At 46.3% G+C, this 20,290-nt stretch overlaps 1 protein-coding gene across 8 annotated transcripts in view; it reads left to right on the forward strand.

Moving 5' to 3' along the window:
* The window catches only part of VAV2 (vav guanine nucleotide exchange factor 2), a 189,332-nt gene extending 174,771 nt beyond the window's left edge, over nucleotides 1-14,561 (forward strand). For 2 of the 8 annotated variants that reach the window (XM_088453537.1, XM_088453538.1), the window contains 17 exons: nucleotides 1,593-1,678; nucleotides 4,204-4,336; nucleotides 4,649-4,663; nucleotides 5,256-5,365; nucleotides 5,748-5,849; nucleotides 6,168-6,256; nucleotides 6,495-6,511; nucleotides 7,507-7,528; nucleotides 8,635-8,762; nucleotides 8,852-8,926; nucleotides 9,401-9,435; nucleotides 9,516-9,632; nucleotides 10,131-10,218; nucleotides 10,783-10,900; nucleotides 11,811-11,897; nucleotides 13,504-13,658; nucleotides 13,741-14,561. In XM_088453537.1, the coding sequence (XP_088309663.1) occupies nucleotides 1,593-1,678; nucleotides 4,204-4,336; nucleotides 4,649-4,663; nucleotides 5,256-5,365; nucleotides 5,748-5,849; nucleotides 6,168-6,256; nucleotides 6,495-6,511; nucleotides 7,507-7,528; nucleotides 8,635-8,762; nucleotides 8,852-8,926; nucleotides 9,401-9,435; nucleotides 9,516-9,632; nucleotides 10,131-10,218; nucleotides 10,783-10,900; nucleotides 11,811-11,897; nucleotides 13,504-13,658; nucleotides 13,741-13,788 (1,425 nt within the window). In that variant the 3' untranslated portion in view covers nucleotides 13,789-14,561. Of the gene's footprint in view, nucleotides 1-1,592; nucleotides 1,679-4,203; nucleotides 4,337-4,648; nucleotides 4,664-5,255; nucleotides 5,366-5,747; nucleotides 5,850-6,167; nucleotides 6,257-6,494; nucleotides 6,512-7,506; nucleotides 7,529-8,634; nucleotides 8,763-8,851; nucleotides 8,927-9,400; nucleotides 9,436-9,515; nucleotides 9,633-10,130; nucleotides 10,219-10,782; nucleotides 10,901-11,810; nucleotides 11,898-13,503; nucleotides 13,659-13,740 lie in introns of those variants that run through there. The other 6 variants (XM_088453539.1, XM_088453540.1, XM_088453541.1 and 3 more) reach the window with 5 other exon arrangements.
* Nucleotides 14,562-20,290: the final 5,729 nt, after the last annotated feature.

Below are 20,290 nucleotides of genomic sequence, written 5' to 3' on the forward strand. Positions count from 1 at the left end.
GCTTGCGCCGATCATCTTTTTCACCCAAAAATGCGTCTTAGCCACAATGCGATGCGACAAAACCACTTTGAGACTACAGGGATTAATTTGATGTGCGACCCTTGTATATCTGCGTGCGACTGAGTCTGAATCTGTATGCAAAGTGCTAGGATATAGCGGGCGCTGCTTTTTTCCACGCCAAAGTTCCGTTGTGTTTCGTATTCAGACTCAGTCGCACACAGATATACAAGTGACGCGTATAAAATTAATTAGTGCAGTCTCATGAAGCGGTTTGTCTCATCCGATTGCAACTAAGGGCCGTATTCAATTAGCAGCGAAAACGGACGTTTTTCGCCAAAAAAACAAGCGAAAACGCAATTGGCAAAAAAAAACTGGAGAAAAGTTTTCTCCATCCCGGACCAGGCGAAAAAAATTTTGGCTAAAAATGTGGGGATTTCTTTCAGAACCCTTTGGACACTCCCCCTAATGATAAATTACCCCAAAATGTCTTCGGAAGTTGAACAATTTGGCGAAAAAATTACCGCGCAATTTTGTGTGAAATTTTTTTAAAACATTGAAAATGATAGGAAGCAATTTTTTTCCAGGAAATTACTCTTCCACCTAAATTTGGGTTGTACGTTAAAATATTTTTGTGTCGTAAAAACGCAATTTTAAAAACCGTAAAAAACCACCTGCTGCGAATGCGTGCAATCTTTAAAACGCTTCACACGTCCATACCACCCCCCGAAAAATCAGACCCAATACATTAAAAGCATTTTCAAGGTTTTATTTTTACGAATTTTGTTTAGGGTAATTTATCATTAGGGGGGTATCCAAAGGGTTCTGTAAGAAATTCCCACATTTTTAGCCAAAAATAGGGATTTTGCTTTTTTTTTTTCCGCCTGGTCTGGAAGGGAGAAAACGTTTCTCCAGTTTTTGTTTTTTTTCGAAAATTGTGTTTTTGCCTCTTTCTTGGCGAAAATATCGCCCTTTTTTTGTCGAAAAACAGGCGTTTTCGCCAATGGCGAAAAAAAATGGCCATTTTCGCCGCTAATTGAATACGGCACTATGACGCTACACCGCCGGGCGCAGCTTTCTCGCCTAGGTATATATATATATAAGGACAGTCTATATTTCAGGGTTATCCAGTTTCTGTATGTACACAAATCTACCACTAAGTTCACCCACCAAACCGTATTTACAGAGGTGGAAGATCTCCCATAAATAGGTTTTGGTTTATTCCACAGTAAAACTAATGGTTTGTTCTCATACTGACTAAAACAGACATCGCTGAGACGTTCTGCTGAAGGGTTATCTGTTGGCCGGTAAATGCCATTTTCCAGGATAATTTGTCCCAGCAGAGACGTCAGCTAATCAATCAGGAGGACATATTCTGCTCAGGTCTATACAATGCGTTCCAATGGATATTTCAGTCTGACTTATCCATCTCATGAATCATTTATAGGGAATCTATCAGGACTTTTGCTAAAGTGTTTCCCATTCTCTTGAAAATTTGATGTGACGGATTTTCTAAATTAAAATAGGTTCCATTTGTACATGGGCCGCGTTGTCCATTTTAAGCTTTGCTCACTCTATTTTCGTCTTTCCGACAGCAAGTAAAGCTGGAAGAGTTTGGACGACCAAAGATAGACGGGGAATTGAAGGTCCGATCCATGGTCAATCAAACCAAGCAGGACAGGTGAGCCGAGGTGGTTGTGGGGATCTTATACACAAAAGTCGGGAGTACCCAAGGTTTAAGCAACCTGCATAACTACAGGTTCTAGCATACCATACCAAAAAAGCACGCTGGGACTTGTAGTTACACAGGTAGCCGAGCTCTGGAGTAGACTTGTGGGAAAAAGAAGGGCAAGACCTTTGTGGGTTTTGTCCGCTTAGGTTCTCAGTACATAGAAGGGCAAGATCTTCGGGGGTTTGGTCTACTTAGGTTCTCAGTACATAGAACGACAAGACCTTTGTGAGTTTGTCCACTTAGGTTTTCAATACATAGAAGGACAAGGCCTTTGTGGGTTTTGTCCACTTACAGTCAGGTGCATAAATATTGGGACATTGACAGAATTTTCATATTTTGGCCTCTATTCACCACCACAATTGCTTTGAAATGAAACAAACAAGATGTGCTTTACCTGCAGACTTTCAGATATAATTTGAGGGTAACTACATCCAAATCAGGTGAACGGTGTAGGAATTACAACGGTTTCTATATGTGCCTCCCACTTTTTAAGGAGCCAAAAGTAATGGGACTATCAACTCAAAAGCTATTTCATGGACAGGTGTGGGCTATTCCCTCGTTATTTCATTATCAATTAAGCAGGTAAAAGGTCTGCAGTTGATTCTAGGTGTGACATTTGCATTTGGAATCAGTTGCTGTCGACTCTCAATATGAGATCCAAAGAGCTGTCACTATCAGTGAAGCAAGCCATCATTAGGCTGAAAAATCAAAACAAACCCATCAGAGAGATAGCAAAAGCATTAGGTGTGGCCAAATCAACTGTTTGGAACATTCTTAAAAAGAAAGAACGCACCGGAGAGCTCAGCAACACCAAAAGACCCGGAAGACCACGGAAAACAACAGTGGTGAATGACAGAAGAATTATTTCCCAGGTGAAGAAAAACCCCTTCACAACAGTTGGCCAAATCAAGAACACTCTCCAGGAGGTAGGTGTATATGTGTCAAAGTAAACAATCAAGAGAAGACCTCACAAGAGTGAATATAGAGGGTTCACCACAAGATGTAAACCATTAGTGAGCCTCAAAAACAGGAAGACCAGATTAGAGTTTGCCAAACAACATCTAAAAAGCCATTACAGTTCTGGAACAACATCCTATGGACAGATGAGACAAAGATCAACTTGTACCAGAGTGATGGGAAGAGAAGAGTATGGAGAAGGAAAGGAACTGCTCATGATCCAAAACATTCCACCTCATCAGTGAAGCATGGTGGTGGTAGTGTCATGGCGTGGGCATGTATGGCTGCCAATGGAACTGGTTCCCTTGTTTGTATTGATGATGTGACTGCTGACAAAAGCAGCAGAATGAATTCTGAAGTGTTTCGGCCAATATTATATGCTTCAGAACTCAATGGACGGCGCTTCACAGTGCAGATGGACAATGACCCGAAGCATACTGCAAAAGCAACCAAAGAGTTTTTTAAGGCTAAAAAGGGGAATGTTAAGCAATGGCCAAGTCAATCCCCTGACCTGAATCCGATTGAGCATGCATTTCACTTGATGAAGACAAAACTGAAGGGAAAATGCCCCAAGAACAAGCAGGAACTGAAGACATTTGCAGTAGAGGCCTGGCAGAGCATCACCAGGGATGAAACCCAGCGTCTGGTGATGTCTATGCGTTCCAGACTTCAGGCTGTAATTGCCTGCAAAGGATTTGCAACAAAGTATTAAAAAGTGAAAGTTAGATTTAGGATTGTTTAGTTTGTCCCATTACTTTTGGCCCCTTAAAAAGTGGGAGGCACATATAGAAACCGCTGTAATTCCTACACTGTTCACCTGATTTGGATGTAATTACCCTCAAATTAAATCTGAAAGTCAGCAGGTAAATCACATCTTGTATGTTTCATGTCAAAGCCATTGTGGTGGTGACTAGAGGCCAAAATATGAAAATTCAGTCAATGTCCCAATATTTATTGACCGGACTGCAGGTTCTCAGTACATAGAAGTACAAGAGCTACATGAGTTTGGTCTACTTAGGTTGTCAGAAGGACAAGGCCTTTGTGGGTTTTGGCCTCTTACGTTCACAGTACATAGCAGGACAGACCTTTGTGGGTTTGGTCCATTTAGCTTCTCAGTACATAGAAGGACAAGACCTTTGGGGGTTTGGTTTACTTAGGTTCTCGGTACATAGAACGACAAAGCCTTTGTGGATTTTGTCCACTTAGCTCTGGTCCTTCTATGTACTGAGAACCTATGTGGGTTTGGTCTACTTAGGTTCTCAGAAGGACAAGGCCTTTGTGGGTTTTGTCCACTTAGGTTCACAGTACATAGCAGGACAAGGCCTGTGTGTGTTTAGTCTACTTAGGTTCTCAGTACATAGCAGGACAAGAACTTTGTAGGTTTAGTCCACTTAGGTTCTCGGTACTTTTGTGCTTTGGTTGGTTTTTGTCAGAGTTTTGAGAAACTTTATAATATTTGTGGTGGTCGCTTTCTGTTCATGCCGATGACCGACCTGCCCGCCTCTCTCCTCGTACAGGTACCTGTTTCTGTTTGACAAGGTGGTCATCGTGTGTAAAAGGAAAGGTTATAGCTACGAGTTAAAAGAAATCATCGAGCTGCTCTCCCATAAAATGACAGATGACCCCATGAACAACAAAGACATCAAGAAGGTAAATATTTTATGACCTTTCAGACATGTTTGATATTTATCCCTCGTACGTGAAATATCTCATAAAATAACTTCATCTTCTACTTTCTCCAAGTGACAATCAGATGTCTCTATTATTTGTACAGCCCATTTCCCTTTTCCTGAGCCCTAACACATTTCTTATAGGACACCTGGTCAGACATCGTCCTACCAATACAATTCTGAGTTGTCCCAAATACTTGCAAGTGCTGTATTTCCACCATAATGCGAGTACATCCATGTTTCCTTGTGTTTAACATCTACTCTCCTTTTGGTTTCTTTATGCTGTCCATAGTCACACGGCAAAATGGTAAGATGTCCTCACTCGTAACTTGTATCATCAGGCTTAATTATATGTATTAAGATCTAATAAGCGATAATTGCACTAAAAATGTAACCACTAAATCTAAGGAATTCTTACGACATAAATGAGATACAGATATGTTCTTGCTCATCTAGTCGCAATACGCCATGCAGCGTGATATGCCTGGCGTAAGTGAGCGCCAGGTTCCGGTGATAGCAAAGTCTCACGGGACCAGGCTCGCCGAGAGGGGCTGCTTGGCGCGACCACGGCAAAGATGAGCGAGGAAGCATTTGTATGTCAGACATACCATTGTTCCGACCCTAAGAAAGGCAGTGTCCAATTGTGTATTCATATCGGACCCTCGGGGTAGGGGTCTAGTTGGTGTAATATCACACAGGTCCCCGCAACTCTCCCTTATATCATCTAAAAACAAATAAACTGGCCATAAGGGTGAGGGGTCTGGAACGTGGGTGGAATGATTGCGGTGAGGTCTGTAAATATCCCAGAATCCCTCACAGCCGCCACTGAGTGGGAAGGGTGAGGGGCTGCCGGGCTGAGTCTCTGTGCGCCGATCAGACTCCGCTCTCTCTCCCCGCAGTGGTCGTACGGATTCTTCCTCATACACCTCCAGGGAAAGCAGGGATTCCAGTTCTTCTGCAAGACGGACGACATGAAGAGGAAATGGATGGAACAGTTTGAAATGGCCATGTATGTATGACCTCTGTCGCTCACATTATTTCTGATAAGTGATTAGGATGTATGATCTGTATCCAACACCCTCTGTGATTATTTACACGGCACACACGTGTGTGGATTTGGGTTAAAGGTCTGACACTTGCCCTTTACTGAGCCCTTCCCCTGCGTCACTCGGGTCACGGTAGATGACTGCAGCCAATCGGATCTCTCTATCCTATAAATGGGAAACGTTCCTTACTCTCTGGTTAAAAATACATCTGTTCATATTGCCGGCAGCTAATTGAGCATTATGGTATATGTAGTCCACCCGCAGCCGACATGCCGCCAATTTCTGGCACGCTGCCGCTGATGTGTGTCACCTGACTCCTTGCGCCTTTATTGTCCGTTTTATTAGGTCGAACATTAAGCCGGAAAAGGCCAACGCCAATCACCACAATTTCCAGATGTTTACCTTCGATCGGACCACGAGCTGCAAGGCCTGCAAGATGTTTCTAAGGTGAGTGGTGGTCCCTGGCTAAACAATGCTCTGCGCTGTGACTGGTCTGGGTGACAGGTGACCACCTCCCGATTTTGAGATCCCACTGCCCCCGCGCCACTCATGTATAATACACCAGCCACAGACTCCAGCGGAACAGCCACCTCGCTGGCAAATTCTGGAATGTTCACTCACCAAACCGTTACTCTCCAACAGAGTCTCAGCCATGTCGGGGAGTACTCTCATTTATTTCACCAACATGTCACATTTTATTTCTCCAGCATATAAGTATAGTGCCCATTTACCGCCCGCGCTCTTGTGTTTATTTTTTTTCGACAGAGGGACCTTTTATCAGGGATATTATTGTACGAAGTGTGGGGTCGGCGCCCACAAGGAGTGCCTTGAGACGATCCATCCGTGCAAAATGGGTGAGTCTCATCCATGCCGCACGGTATGTAACCTGTGGCTGCACTAATATCGCACATTGGGTGTATATATCTGGGACAAATGACCAGCGCACTGCCAGCATAGGAATCCAAGCACTTTAAGATGCCGCCGCGCCTTGAATAACTCTGTCCAGAAAAATGGCGGCACAGATGGGTCATGGCGAAATCCGTCTCTGACAACACTGTAATAATTCTGCTTTATTTCTCTCTCTGACTCCAGGCCCAGCTGATGAAATGGTGAGTTATCCTGTATATATTCTCCGTACTACTCTGCTCATCATTCCTGCTCAGTAATGAGCGTTGTGCGCTGTAGTGTAACGTTTTACTGCGTTTAGACGCTTGAAGACCACACCCACCGGACTGGGTAATGAATCTCCGTGATTCAGGTGATATCCTGTAAATGAGTCCTGCACGGTGGCTCTCATTGTAGGTTATAATATGCAGATTGAGGGGGGGGGTAATGTGGGACAGTAGGAGCAATGGCATGCAAAGCGAATGGGGTGGGGGGGAGTAGAAGGTGGAGAGTAGGGTCTCGGAGGGAGTAGGGTATGCAGACGGGGAGAGGTGAGATTTCCTCTTCATAACGTCTGTGGACTGTCTGGTATTATCTCAGCCATATAAAGTCCAGCAAATGCTAAATTTGTTGCTGCACTACAACTCCCAACATTCGCAGCGAGTCGGAGAGTTTCATGGACCGTTAGACCAGAAGTTCTGGATCCGCTGAAACAGGAAGAGTTAAATCGCGACAGTACATAGCTCAGTGTAACCCCAAGCGCCAAGAATCATTCATTACAGAGAATTACTGTGTATAGAACGTATAGGACACTGGACCTTGTTGCTGCTTTTTACTATGAAAATTAAGTGTTTTTATGGATTTCTCAATTTACATCTACAATAAACAAGGCTTCTCCCACCCACCCAATACTCCCACCCACCCAGACTATACTCCCACCCACCCAATACTCCCACCCACCCAAGCTAATGCAGAAAGAGCCTCTACTGTAAAAGCATGAAGGTAAAATTATACAAAGACTATAACTTGCATTATCTTGTCGCACCGTCATTTCCGCGTTACATGTGAAGCGCCGGCGTTCTATCCCTTATTTATAGAACGTTAATGAGGCTGTATGGTGCGTCGGCTGACATTCCTGCATTTTTCTGCTTTGTGTTTTATAAAGGGCGTCAGATACCCCAACTGATAAGTGTTTCTTTATGTTTTATTTTTTTTTTAGGACGCGCTTATTACGATATCAGGTACGTTCTGCATTTCTCCCAGCTCATGTGTCCGCGCCAATATCAGACTGCGGGGAAGAGTGATAACCTGGGGAGAGCGAAAGTACCATCCAATCAGCTCCTAACTGTTACAGGCTGTGTGAGAAAAATGTCAGGTAGGAGCTGATTGGTTGGTACTTTATCACTCTCCAAAGGCTCAGAGCATCTCACCCCCAATAAATGGGAGTAATAATTATTCACCTGTATAAGGGTCCCTGCTGCATGTATAGAAGCTGGAGTACCAGCTCCTTGTAGACTCACTAATCTCGTTAACAGACTCTAAATGGCAGCAGAAAGATGGTGTCAGCCAGTGGCCCAATCGCAGACAGCGTTCTCTGTATCGGGACACGTGTTTGATATAGAATACCCAGCACACCACCAGGGCTGCTGAGAGCCGGCACAGGGAAAGGGGGCGTGACCTAATCTCTGCAGGTGTGGCCACGCCCCCTTAGGAGAAAAAAAACCCCTAGTTTTCGCCACAAAGCTGCGCTGGGGAGGGGCGTGCTGTGATCCCCCCAGCCCGACACAAATCCAAGGGCGGGGGGGCACGATCACAGGCCAATGGAGACTGCTGCTGTGGGTGGTCTCTCACTGCAGCCCAGTACACAGCAGCGCTGCTGAGAGGACAGAGTGAGGGGGAGGGGGGGGAGGTGTTGGACCCCAGGCTCGGGTAACTAGTGCCCCCCCCCTCGGTGCCCCTGCCCACCACACTTTTCATAAAGAGACTATTCTCTGGAAAATGGCTGCACAGATCAGCCCCTGGAGCTTCGGATAGGGCACTAAAGTCACAGCCTGTACAATGACAGAAGCTGATTGTTTAGCACTTAATCTTGCTCCAAGGTTTGATACATCTCCCCCTGAGTCAAATCTGTGCTGGACAAAGTCCAGGAGTCATTGTGCCTTAATGTGTAACTACGGTTACATCGGCGCCTTTTCTGTAGATTCCTGGAACGCGTATCGCCCCTGACTCCCCAACAGGTCCAACGGATGCTGACATTTACTTTACATATGGAGCAGAGAGTTGACATAAATGGGCATCATATGCTTGTAGTTTACTAGTACTGATCGCCATCTCCGCCGCTTGCCAGGGCCCAAGATGGTCGCTGTACAGAATTACCACGGGAACCCAGCTCCTCCTGGGAAGCCGGTAATAACATTCCAGACTGGAGAAGTGATAGAGCTGCTGAGAGGTGACCCGGAATCCCCGTGGTGGGAGGTGAGTGCGGATTTAGCCCTTATGGGACAGATCATCCCCACAACGCTGATGGCAGCTGACACAACACGGTCGTCTTGTCTGTTTTTCAGGGGCGGTTACTACTGAATAGGAAATCTGGCTATTTCCCCAGTACTTCTGTGAAGCCCTGTCCTGTGGACAGCCGGGTAAGTGCGGGAATTAGGACCCCCGCTCACCACTCCTGAGACAGCGCTCACACTCATTCAGTCCTTCCCCCGCCCTTTCCCTCTCTTCCAGTCCCAAGCAATATATATTTTATCAATACTTTTATAGGCCATACATCGACCGCCCCGATTCCCCATTCTGCCGATCCACAATCCAATCCACCATTAATGATCAGCGATCCGTCGCCGGATCGGGAAAAATCAGCATGTTACAAAATCCCTGACTCGCCGAACCTGATCGCTGTTTGTTCAGGATCGGCGAATCCTGGATTTCCAGCACGTTGGATTTCCCCGGTTCTGGCATAACGCTGAATTTGGGGCAATCCATCGCAGATGTATGCGTCCCATCAGTCCATGGGCTATGAAAGAACTATATAAAGGAAGTTAAAACCTGTTGGTGTTTTTTTATTGGTGTTGATGTAAAAACATCTGATGATCGTCTCTGTTACCCAACAGCCTGCGGCCCGTACAGATTACAGCAAATACCCCTGGTACGTACCATGTGACCCCTCTTCTGTCTCCTCGCAGCTTGCGGACGCTACAAGATTTCTCACTCAGTCTCTCCCTCCAGGTTCGCAGGAAACGTAGAACGGCCACAAGCCGATAACCTCTTAAAAGCCCACGTTAGCGGAACGTACCTCATCCGGGAGCGCCCAGCCGAGGCCGAACGGTTTGCCGTCAGCATCAAGTAAGTGTCATTGCGCAGGTGATTATGGTCCAGCGACAGACTGTTCATATAACACGATTTCATTTTAATTCATTATTAACGTTCAAATCTATGCAGATGAATTCAATTCCTTTTTGACAAATGTCTCAAGCTGCTGCCTCCGAAACGCTGGCGGATGTACCGGACAGCGCCATGCTTGCCCCACCTCTGAGCGCGGCGTGTTCTATATCCCATTGGCGGCCTGGTCATTTCAGTTTAGTTAAGTGCTGTCCATGTTCTTGTCTGCTGATAGCAGCCATTATTTTTCCTTTTGAGGTTTTATGTGAATCTTTATTTATACTGGAATGCCTCGGACCCCGAAGGATCACCTCTGGGGTGGGGTTGTGACCAAATTATACTCTGATCCTCTTCCTTGTCCCTCGGACTTTGCTTGGGCAGTATCACTTCATCCTGTCCTGGCCTGTAGGGGGCAGCACTGTACACATCCTGAACGTCATTCTAAAAATTATATTCTTGCAGATTTAACGATGAAGTGAAACACATAAAGGTTCTAGAGAAAGACAGCTGGATCTACATCACGGAGGCCAAGAAGTTTGAGAACTTATTGGTATGTGGACAATTATCTGTAGATTGTTTTGATAATGGTGAAAAACTGAAATTGTGGGGATGCCCAGAACAGCAGAACATGGTCAAAAATGTCGCCTTTGATCAGACGATCCTGTCCAGGGGCTTAGCTATAATGGGTACTGTGTGTGTGTTGCACGTGGCCCCCCCCTACAATTACCGTAAAGATGGCTCCTATATACGCATCAAAGTCCTTGCTGTCTTTTGTTCTTGCATCATCTTTTTTGAAATCTAATCCAAAAAGATGGCGCCGACCGTTACACGTATGGGGGGAGCTTCACATGCGCATAAGCCCCACCTCCTTGCCCCATAAAATGCACCTGAGACCCCCTTAAAATGCACCTGAGTCTGCCACTACTCCTAAAGCTGGGTACACACTGGGTACCATTGAACGGGCGATCTATATCTGGTCCAGGTCCCATATATTGGCATCTCCTGGCCCTGTACATTAGGAATGCCCCCTAGGCACGGTCACATCGCTGCGTAAGACATTCTCTGAGCTACACCAGCAATTCAGCTGCAATAATTCCCCTGTAACGTTTTGCAGGAGCTGGTGGAATATTACCAGACACATTCCCTGAAGGAAAGCTTCAAGCAACTGGACACAACATTAAAATATCCCTTCAAGCTCCGCAGTGGCACCCGCACCGTTTCCCGATCCCCAGGTAAGACTGGTGAAGCCAAGACGCCCATCACAACCTCCCCCCTCCCATGGCGGAGATGTGGCCCACAGCAAAACGACCATTGTCCAGGCCCGCGTCTCCCCTAAGTGCTGCTCTCTAGGCAAAAATGTCTGGATAAAGGAGACTTTGCAGGTTCCGGACCTTTTATAGATCTACCTGGGGTTGGAGTTAACCTTTAATAGCCAGATGGAGCCACAGATAGACCTGATATATGTGCTGTGACCAGTAACAGCCAATAAGATAACTGCATTCATCAGCCTAACTCCAAACTGATGATAGCAGATGTTGGATTGGTTGATAGAGCTCACAGCACATTATATATTGTATTAGAAGGGAAAGAACACACCACAAATAGACAACACAACAATTGTGGTGCAGCTGAAGGACAGGTGACCATGGATAAGCCGCTGCGCGTACAAGCGGGGATGGCGTATAACCAGCCGCAGGGCGCCTCTGGGCCGTTATCTTGATGGTGGCGCTGTTTGGGGTTGTTCATTTAATTTTAAACTCTGTGGATCTTGGGGCAAGTTGTCGTTCGCTAGTCCTTGCAGAACTACAAGTTCCAGCAGTGCATTTTGAGCAATACAACACCGGGGCCCCAAAACGACAGAGTAAAGTTGTTCTAGCAAAAGAGAAGGAAAGACGTGCGCCAAAACGTGGGATTTCTAACGCACCTCGCTGCAAGTTCACCTCCCCGCTGTTCGCCCACTGTAACTTTGCGCTATCGTTTGTAGTTTTATTTTAATTTTTTTTGCTTTGCTGTTAAGTGTAATTTAACCCTTTCCTGTTATTACAATGCAGCCTCCTGCTCGCTCTGTGATTATGTTGCTTTGAAAAGTTTATTTTTTCTTTCTATTCTTCTACCTTTATGTTTTCTCTGAACTCTTTGCAGCTTCCTGTGCTTCCTACAACTTTTCTTTTCTCAGTCCTCAGGGTCTCAACTTTCCTTGTCAGAACCCGTCCACTCCCTTCTGGTCAGGTACTGCTACCCTAATGCATTTGTGTACTTGGAGGGACACAGTGACACCTTGTGGTGGTTTGTGGGCACTGCACCAAGCGTCTGACACTTTGCTTAAATAGCACGCGGCAACTGCACACACTGCGTGCAGCCATTTTGTGGGCTGCACCATGATTGATGAGAAAGGAGCCAACCAGGTCACTGGGAAGCGCTGGCCCAGTTGAGACGTTAATTGGTTGCGTTCTCACCTTGGTCCAGGACGCAGAATCGCTGCCGACACTGGGTGCAGCTGTTGGGGCCACTTTCAATCAACATCTTGAGTTAGAGCGTTTGTTCCTATGTAGAAACATTGCTAAATGGTTATTGCGTCTGTGATAGTCCGGCTCAAGCTCTACAGCGCCACAGTTAAGTATATAATAGGGAAACGCATTTATAATTGTCTGTATTGAGCATTTGATGGATGCTGTTGCTGACTATTTAAAATGTTTTACCTTGTTTATATTCTCGGAGTATTTATACAAGTGTAATACCTCGAGATATACATTATTTAATTTAATGATGGCTCTGTGCAACATTACTATAAATCTGTGACATAATAATGAGAGGAGGGGTACAGTCAGAAGGGCGTGTCTTGGTTAGTCACCTGACTTTACCTGCCCTCCTTGTGGCAATATTCAGCGCAGCGTCCTGTACCATCCTGCGCGTCTCTCCCATTCTTCCCTCTATCTCATCGTAGTATAAAGGTTCCTAAAAACACTCAGTTATGTCATTGGGCTCTCACAGGTGTAAAGCACAGGCAGAATTAGCGCCCGAGCGCACCCCATGAAATAATCTGCCCCATATTCCAGCTCTGTATCGGACCAGGCAGTGACGGTTATAATATGGTGCCCAGTGGGATACTGAACGCAGTGGAACTAAAGCACAATGAACCTGGATTAGTCAATCATCCGATTACCGATAGGGATATAATTGTTATGGGCCCTTTTAAGTCCTTAAATATAGGAGACTTCTCTTCATACATCTGTACTTGGTATTTCACACTTCTGAATACCCTCAAAATGTACCTGGTGCTTTATGTGCTCAGACTGTTAGAAATATGGCAGCGTGCAGTGAGCGAAAACCCCTCGGTTTCTAAATACGCATGTGACAGCCATATAAAGGAATGAGTGTAGGTTCTCAACTGGGAGGTCTATAGTAATACTTTCATAGAGAACATGCTGTGGTCCAAAACTTTTGGGATCTACTCCTGTCTGTTCCCTTTCAGCGTTCCACTACCCACCCCTTATTTCCATCATCCTCATAAGAAGACTGAGAGCGTAGGGACCCATCATCAATGCCCAGTGGGCGCAGCCATTTTCCTGTGAGGTAGAAATTTCCATATGGAAACGACTGGTTTCTCTAGGAACCCGCAACATCGCTGAGGCAGCCATTTTGTCACATTATTGGTCCCTAGTGAATGGATAGGCTGCATTGTTGTGCATGTTGCTTGTTCCCATAAAATGGCTGCCTCCACCCTACAGGTGACACTGATAGTACCCTGGGTAACCCACTTACCGCAGATAGGGGCTCTGTTATGTACATTCCCCAGACCGGATGTTGTAGTGACTGCACCCGCTTCTCTCTGCAGTGTTCACGCCACGACCTGTAGGGACCGCAGTCGCCAGGTACAACTTTGCCGCCAGGGATATGCGCGAGCTGTCACTACGAGAAGGAGACGTGGTGAAGATCTACAGCCGTATAGGAGGGGATCAGGGGTGGTGGAAAGGAGAGACAAATGGGAGGGTAAGAGCCAGTAATAGTGAGTATCTACGGGCGTCTCTCGTGTTGTCACTTATCCTAATATCCGCATATATCTGTCTCACAGGTTGGCTGGTTCCCGTCAACCTACGTGGAAGAGGAGGGGGTTCAGTGACCTTCGTGTCCTCCAGATGAAGTCTCCGTGTCCTTCCAGATGATATAGACTTTCCTGCAGTGATTCCTTCCAGCATTCCAGCCCCCTCGACCTGCCCGGGTGGTCTTCCTCGCTGGCATTACTTGTATATAAGATTTATAATTCTGACGAATGGAGATGGAAAGGAACTGTACGTGGAATGTTGGTGCTGGGTCTTTTAAAGGGAATTAAATTCATTCCATTTCTGGCTGCTGTTCGTTCCTTCTCGTGTCCTGGTCAGGAAACGGCAACCGTGGGTCCCACACTAGGGCCGCCATTCATGGCCGGGCTAGGAGGATCCCTTTTGGGTAGAAGTTCTCGCATTTTGCTTCCGGTCTTCCAGGGAACGTGTCCCCCTACCCCCCTGTTAAATAGACGGTCGTTACTCTCAAAGCAACGGATGATCCATTTATTTCACGTGGTAACTAAATGATGGACTTTCCCCAGGGGGCTGTAATCTGCACAGTGACTGGACCATTCCTGTAATAAAGAGGTTCTGAGAAACATGACGGAGGCCGCTCGGTGCTATTTATTTTATAACAGCCAGGGATGGGGGGGGTCTCGGAAGCAATGATCTGTGAGTGGGGTCGTTTCAGAAGGAGCGTATAGAGGCCGTATCACAATACCTTTGCTGGGTGTCTTATAACGGACATTCACCCGCAACGCCCCAGGCCCTGGTACACCCTCAGCAGATATTTAACACTTCCGTAATGTTCTCCACAATAAATGTTCATCTTATGTTTTAAGAAAATTTACTCCTTGGATAACCTGTGATTTACAGACATTTAGGAGGAGAAGATTTTGTTTTGAGCATAAAGGTAAAACATGCAGAAAGCGGGGTGTATATGTCATCGCTATAGAATGAGGGGGTGTATGTGTCATCGCTATAGAATGAGGGGGGTGTATATGTCATCGCTATAGAATGAGGGGGGTGTATATGTCATCGCTATAGAATGAGGGGGGTGTATATGTCATCGCTATAGAATGAGGGGGGTGTATGTGTCATCGCTATAGAATGAGGGGGGGGTGTATGTGTCATCGCTATAGAATGAGGGGGGGTGTATGTGTCATCGCTATAGAATGAGGGGGGGTGTAAGTGTCATCGCTATAGAATGAGGGGGGTGTATAGGTCATCGCTATAGAATGAGGGGGGGTGTATGTGTCATCGCTATAGAATGAGGGGGGGGAGTGTATGTGTCATCGCTATAGAATGAGGGGGTGTATGTGTCATCGCTATAGAATGAGGGGGGGTGTATGTGTCATCGCTATAGAATGAGGGGGGGGAGTGTATGTGTCATCGCTATAGAATGAGGGGGTGTATGTGTCATCGCTATAGAATGAGGGGGGGTGTATGTGTCATCGCTATAGAATGAGGGGGGTGTATGTGTCATCGCTATAGAATGAGGGGGGTGTATGTCTCATCGCTATAGAATGAGGGGGGTGTATGTGTCATCGCTATAGAATGAGGGGGGGTGTAAGTGTCATCGCTATAGAATGAGGGGGGGTGTAAGTGTCATCGCTATAGAATGAGGGGGGGTGTAAGTGTCATCGCTATAGAATGAGGGGGTGTATGTGTCATCGCTATAGAATGAGGGGGGGGTGTATGTGTCATCGCTATAGAATGAGGGGGGGGTGTATGTGTCATCGCTATAGAATGAGGGGGGTGTATGTGTCATCGCTATAGAATGAGGGGGGGGTGTATGTGTCATTGCTATAGAATGAGGGGGTGTATGTGTCATCGCTATAGAATGAGGGGGGGGTGTATATGTCATCGCTATAGAATGAGGGGGGTGTATGTGTCATCGCTATAGAATGAGGGGGGTGTATGTGTCATCGCTATAGAATGAGGGGGGTGTATGTGTCATCGCTATAGAATGAGGGGGTGTATAGGTCATCGCTATAGAATGAGGGGGTGTATAGGTCATCGCTATAGAATGAGGGGGGTGTATGTGTCATCGCTATAGAATGAGGGGGTGTATGTGTCATCGCTATAGAATGAGGGGGTGTATGTGTCATCGCTATAGAATGAGGGGGGTGTATGTGTCATCGCTATAGAATGAGGGGGGTGTATGTGTCATCGCTATAGAATGAGGGGGGTGTATGTGTCATCGCTATAGAATGAGGGGGGTGTATGTGTCATCGCTATAGAATGAGGGGGGTGTATGTGTCATCGCTATAGAATGAGGGGGGTGTATGTGTCATCGCTATAGAATGAGGGGGGGTGTATGTGTCATCGCTATAGAATGAGGGGGTGTATGTGTCATCGCTATAGAATGAGGGGGGGGTGTATGTGTCATCGCTATAGAATGAGGGGGGTGTATGTGTCATCGCTATAGAATGAGGGGGGGGTGTATGTGTCATTGCTATAGAATGAGGGGGTGTATGTGTCATCGCTATAGAATGAGGGGGGGGTGTATGTGTCATCGCTATAGAATGAGGGGGGGTGTATAGGTCATCGCTATAGAATGAGGGGGGGGTGTATGTGTCATCGCTATAGAATGAGGGGGGGGTGTATGTGTCATCGCTATAGAATGAGGGGGGTGTATGTGTCATCGCTATAGAATGAGGGGGGTGTGTATGTGTCATCGCTATAGAATGAGGGGGGTGTATGTGTCATCGCTATAGAATGAGGGGGTGTATGTGTCATCGCTATAGAATGAGGGGGTGTATGTGTCATCGCTATAGAATGAGGGGGTGTATGTGTCATCGCTATAGAATGAGGGGGTGTATGTGTCATCGCTATAGAATGAGGGGGGGGAGTGTATGTGTCATCGCTATAGAATGAGGGGGGTGTATGTGTCATCGCTATAGAATGAGGGGGGGTGTATGTGTCATCGCTATAGAATGAGGGGGTGTATGTGTCATCGCTATAGAATGAGGGGGGGGAGTGTATGTGTCATTGCTATAGAATGAGGGGGTGTATGTGTCATCGCTATAGAATGAGGGGGGTGTATGTGTCATCGCTATAGAATGAGGGGGGGGTGTATGTGTCATCGCTATAGAATGAGGGGGGTGTATGTGTCATCGCTATAGAATGAGGGGGGGTGTATGTGTCATCGCTATAGAATGAGGGGGGGTGTATGTGTCATCGCTATAGAATGAGGGGGGGTGTATGTGTCATCGCTATAGAATGAGGGGGGTGTATGTGTCATCGCTATAGAATGAGGGGGGTGTATGTGTCATCGCTATAGAATGAGGGGGGGTGTATGTGTCATCGCTATAGAATGAGGGGGGGTGTATGTGTCATCGCTATAGAATGAGGGGGGGTGTATGTGTCATCGCTATAGAATGAGGGGGGGTGTATGTGTCATCGGCCCCCCTCCCAACTCTCTCAGTGCCTCTTACATCCAAACGCTGGCACCCCTGCAAGTGCCCCGTGGTACCCCAGTTTAAGAACCACTGACGTAGAAGAATAACCAGGATAAATCCTATTAAACAAGTCTTATAAGTTTTGCAACAAGTTCAATGGACACTGCACCACTTATATAATTCTAAAAAAAAGTCCAGTCAATATTGCTGCCATATAGATTTGTGTGTCTGAGAAAGAAAAAAAAAAACAAGGACAGGAGGTAGGGATCGTGCACAGATCACCTTTCCCCATGTGTGGAGCCCGTATAATTAACAAGTGCTCATTAGAGTGTAGGATGGTAGAGTACTGCACAGTGTAATGAGCTGTAAGTGGCAGGAGAGTGTGGAGCTCTGTAGGGATAACTGTGTACAGCTAGGACCTGTCAGTGTGCTCAGAGGACTGAGTGTTACACTAACTTTGATGCACCAGTGGTTCTCAAACTCTGTCCTCAGGATCCCACACAGGTCACGTTTTCCAAGTCCCCCAGCAGGTGCACAGGTGTAGTCATTACTCACTGACACATTTTAAAAGATCCACAGGTAGAGCGAATATCTCTCTTGTGATTCTGTGAGGAGACCTGGAAAACATGCACTGTTTAGGGTCCTGAGGACTGAGTTTGAGAACCTGTGCCTTAAGGCACACATCCACTAGACCATGGGTCTTCCACCTTGGCCCTCCAGCTGCTGTCGAACTACATATCCCAGCATGCCTTGCCACCGTTTTGATATAACAGCATGATAAAACTGTGGCAGGGCATCCTGGGATCTGTAGTTCCATAGCAGCTGGAGGGCCAGGGTTGAAGACCACTGCACTAGACGATTAAATTGACCGATATCGTTATTGTTCAATCGTTCAAACATCGTAACCAAAAAACGTGTATCTGCCCTATAGAATGACTTGCGTGCCTGCCCATGTGACTGACTGTGGCCCCTCCCCCCCCTAATCCCAGGCACTTTAGGAAAAGGGGGAGGAGACAGTCAGCAAACATTCTAGTAATCTAATAAGAGACACAGGAGTATATGTATCACACTGTGGAGAGAGATAAAGTGGAGATTGCTACTTTGTCTATCAGTCAGCTCCTACAGTAACTGTGGGGTCTATTTACTAAGCCTTGGATGGAGATAAAGTACCAGCCAACCAGCTCCTAACTGGCATTTTTCAAACACAGCCTGCGACATGGCAGTTAGGAACTGATTGGTTGGTACTTTATCTCCATTCACTTTAGTACTCTCCAAGGTTTGATACAACTCCCCCATGGTCTCTGCCCGCTTAATTATGGAGGAGAAACGATATGTAAATTATATACTGGAACGACAGACGATTATAAGGGCTCGCTGCAATAGGGGGCAATGGCACCTTCACCGCACATCATTAAATTAACCTCTTAGAGTGCAAAAGCCGGATAAATACTGGTAAAACCACAGCACAGGCCAACAATGAGTAACTTTCATTAAGCGCAATGTTACATAGCAACGTTCTGTTATAAATGACTGTCCCACCATTAGCAGATGCCCAAAAGTATGTCGGTTCCGAACCTCCCCCGTAACCCCCCCCCCCGGCCTGCTTATTTTGTATTACATTTCTCAAACCTTATAAAGAGGCCGAGTGGCGAAGTTGTCCATAGCAACCTATAAACTCGCAGCGATCATTTTATAGATTGTATTAGATAATATGATCGCTAGAAGCTGTTACTATTGGCGACTGTCACACAGAAAAGCTCGGCAGGGGCTCCGGCTGTTCTGCCTGGTATTTTCCATGCACCTGATCCTGGGCCGGTGTCCGGTTACCGCTGCGCCGGAGACGTCTCGGGTTCTGTGCTGGGTAACGTTACCCTCAGATCACCAGGTACAGAGAACACATTGTGGGTTTCTGGTCGCTGCACTGATCATCATCGCAGGAACATTATATTACATAATACTAATAAGCGAGGAGGAGGAGGACGGTCTCTCCCGGGTATCATGCAGGTAAGCGGCAGATCTGCTCATCCTTCCTCTTCCTCTATCTCTTTCACCTTTAGACCCAACCCGGCATCTCCCAGGAAATATCGCTTATTTATCATTGTTGGATGCTCAGTTATTGTGTACGGATAATCTCCTGTTATTATCATATGTGTCAGAGTTTGGCAGCCTGTGGAACTACAAGTGTCTGGGTATGCTGGGACTTTTAGTTCCACAACAGGTGCCATTTCTCTGTTCTAAAGTGATAGCAATGATCTCTGACCACGCTACACCAGCACAAAGGAGGCCGATGGCGCATACAGTGATCAACGTGTGAAACGCAACATAGAAGTAACTGACAGTTATCCTGAGGGTAAATTTTGTTTTTTAGGGGTAGGGGCACTGTGACTAATTGCAGCATTATTTCGGTTCCCCCTATAATGTGCAGCATCATTAGTAGCAGCAGACAAGTGCTCTATAGAGACTTTTATAATCATCGTCTGAGGGCAGAGCTTCCCAAACTCCGCCTATACAGTCCAGGCTTTAAGGATATCCATGCTTGAGTCCAGATGGTTTAATCAAATTGTCTTACTATTTAAGTCACCTGTGCTCACGCATGGATATCCTTAAAACCTGGATTGTAATGGCGGAGTTTGGGAACCATTGGTCTGAGGAATTACTGTACATTGCCCCCTGGATCTCCCCTATAGGTAACAGCCCGTCACCTGCATTTCTCTACAAGGTGCAGGGTCTGATAGCTCCCTCACTGTACGCGTTCCTCACACTGATATATATTAGTATAAATAATCATATAAAATGTAATTATCCGTACACAATGTGCATACGTAGAAAATTACACAGTGCTAGCGATGACCGCCGCCCCTGCGAGTTAATTCCTCTGCATTTTGGAGGAGGTTTGCACATATGTGAAAGTTTCCTCCAGGGGAATCTGACACTGCGCAGAATGAGAGCGGAACCACGGGGACCAAACCTTGTGGAAAGAGGCCACAGAACTGTTTTGCAAGCTGGAAATAATCTCTATAAATGCTAGAAAGTGATTTGGGGCTCGGGGGGCTGCGAGTGAAGGTCCTGCCTGAGATTTCCAAATATTGGCGATCAATGATTTTGCTGCATTACGAATATGGACCATTAGCTCACCCTGATGGGTCCCAAGTGACCGGGTGGGAGCATAGGCAAG

This window comes from Taudactylus pleione, unplaced genomic scaffold (assembly GCF_031769625.1).
Source record: "Taudactylus pleione unplaced genomic scaffold, aTauple2 ptg000583l, whole genome shotgun sequence".
NCBI lineage: Eukaryota > Metazoa > Chordata > Amphibia > Anura > Myobatrachidae > Taudactylus > Taudactylus pleione.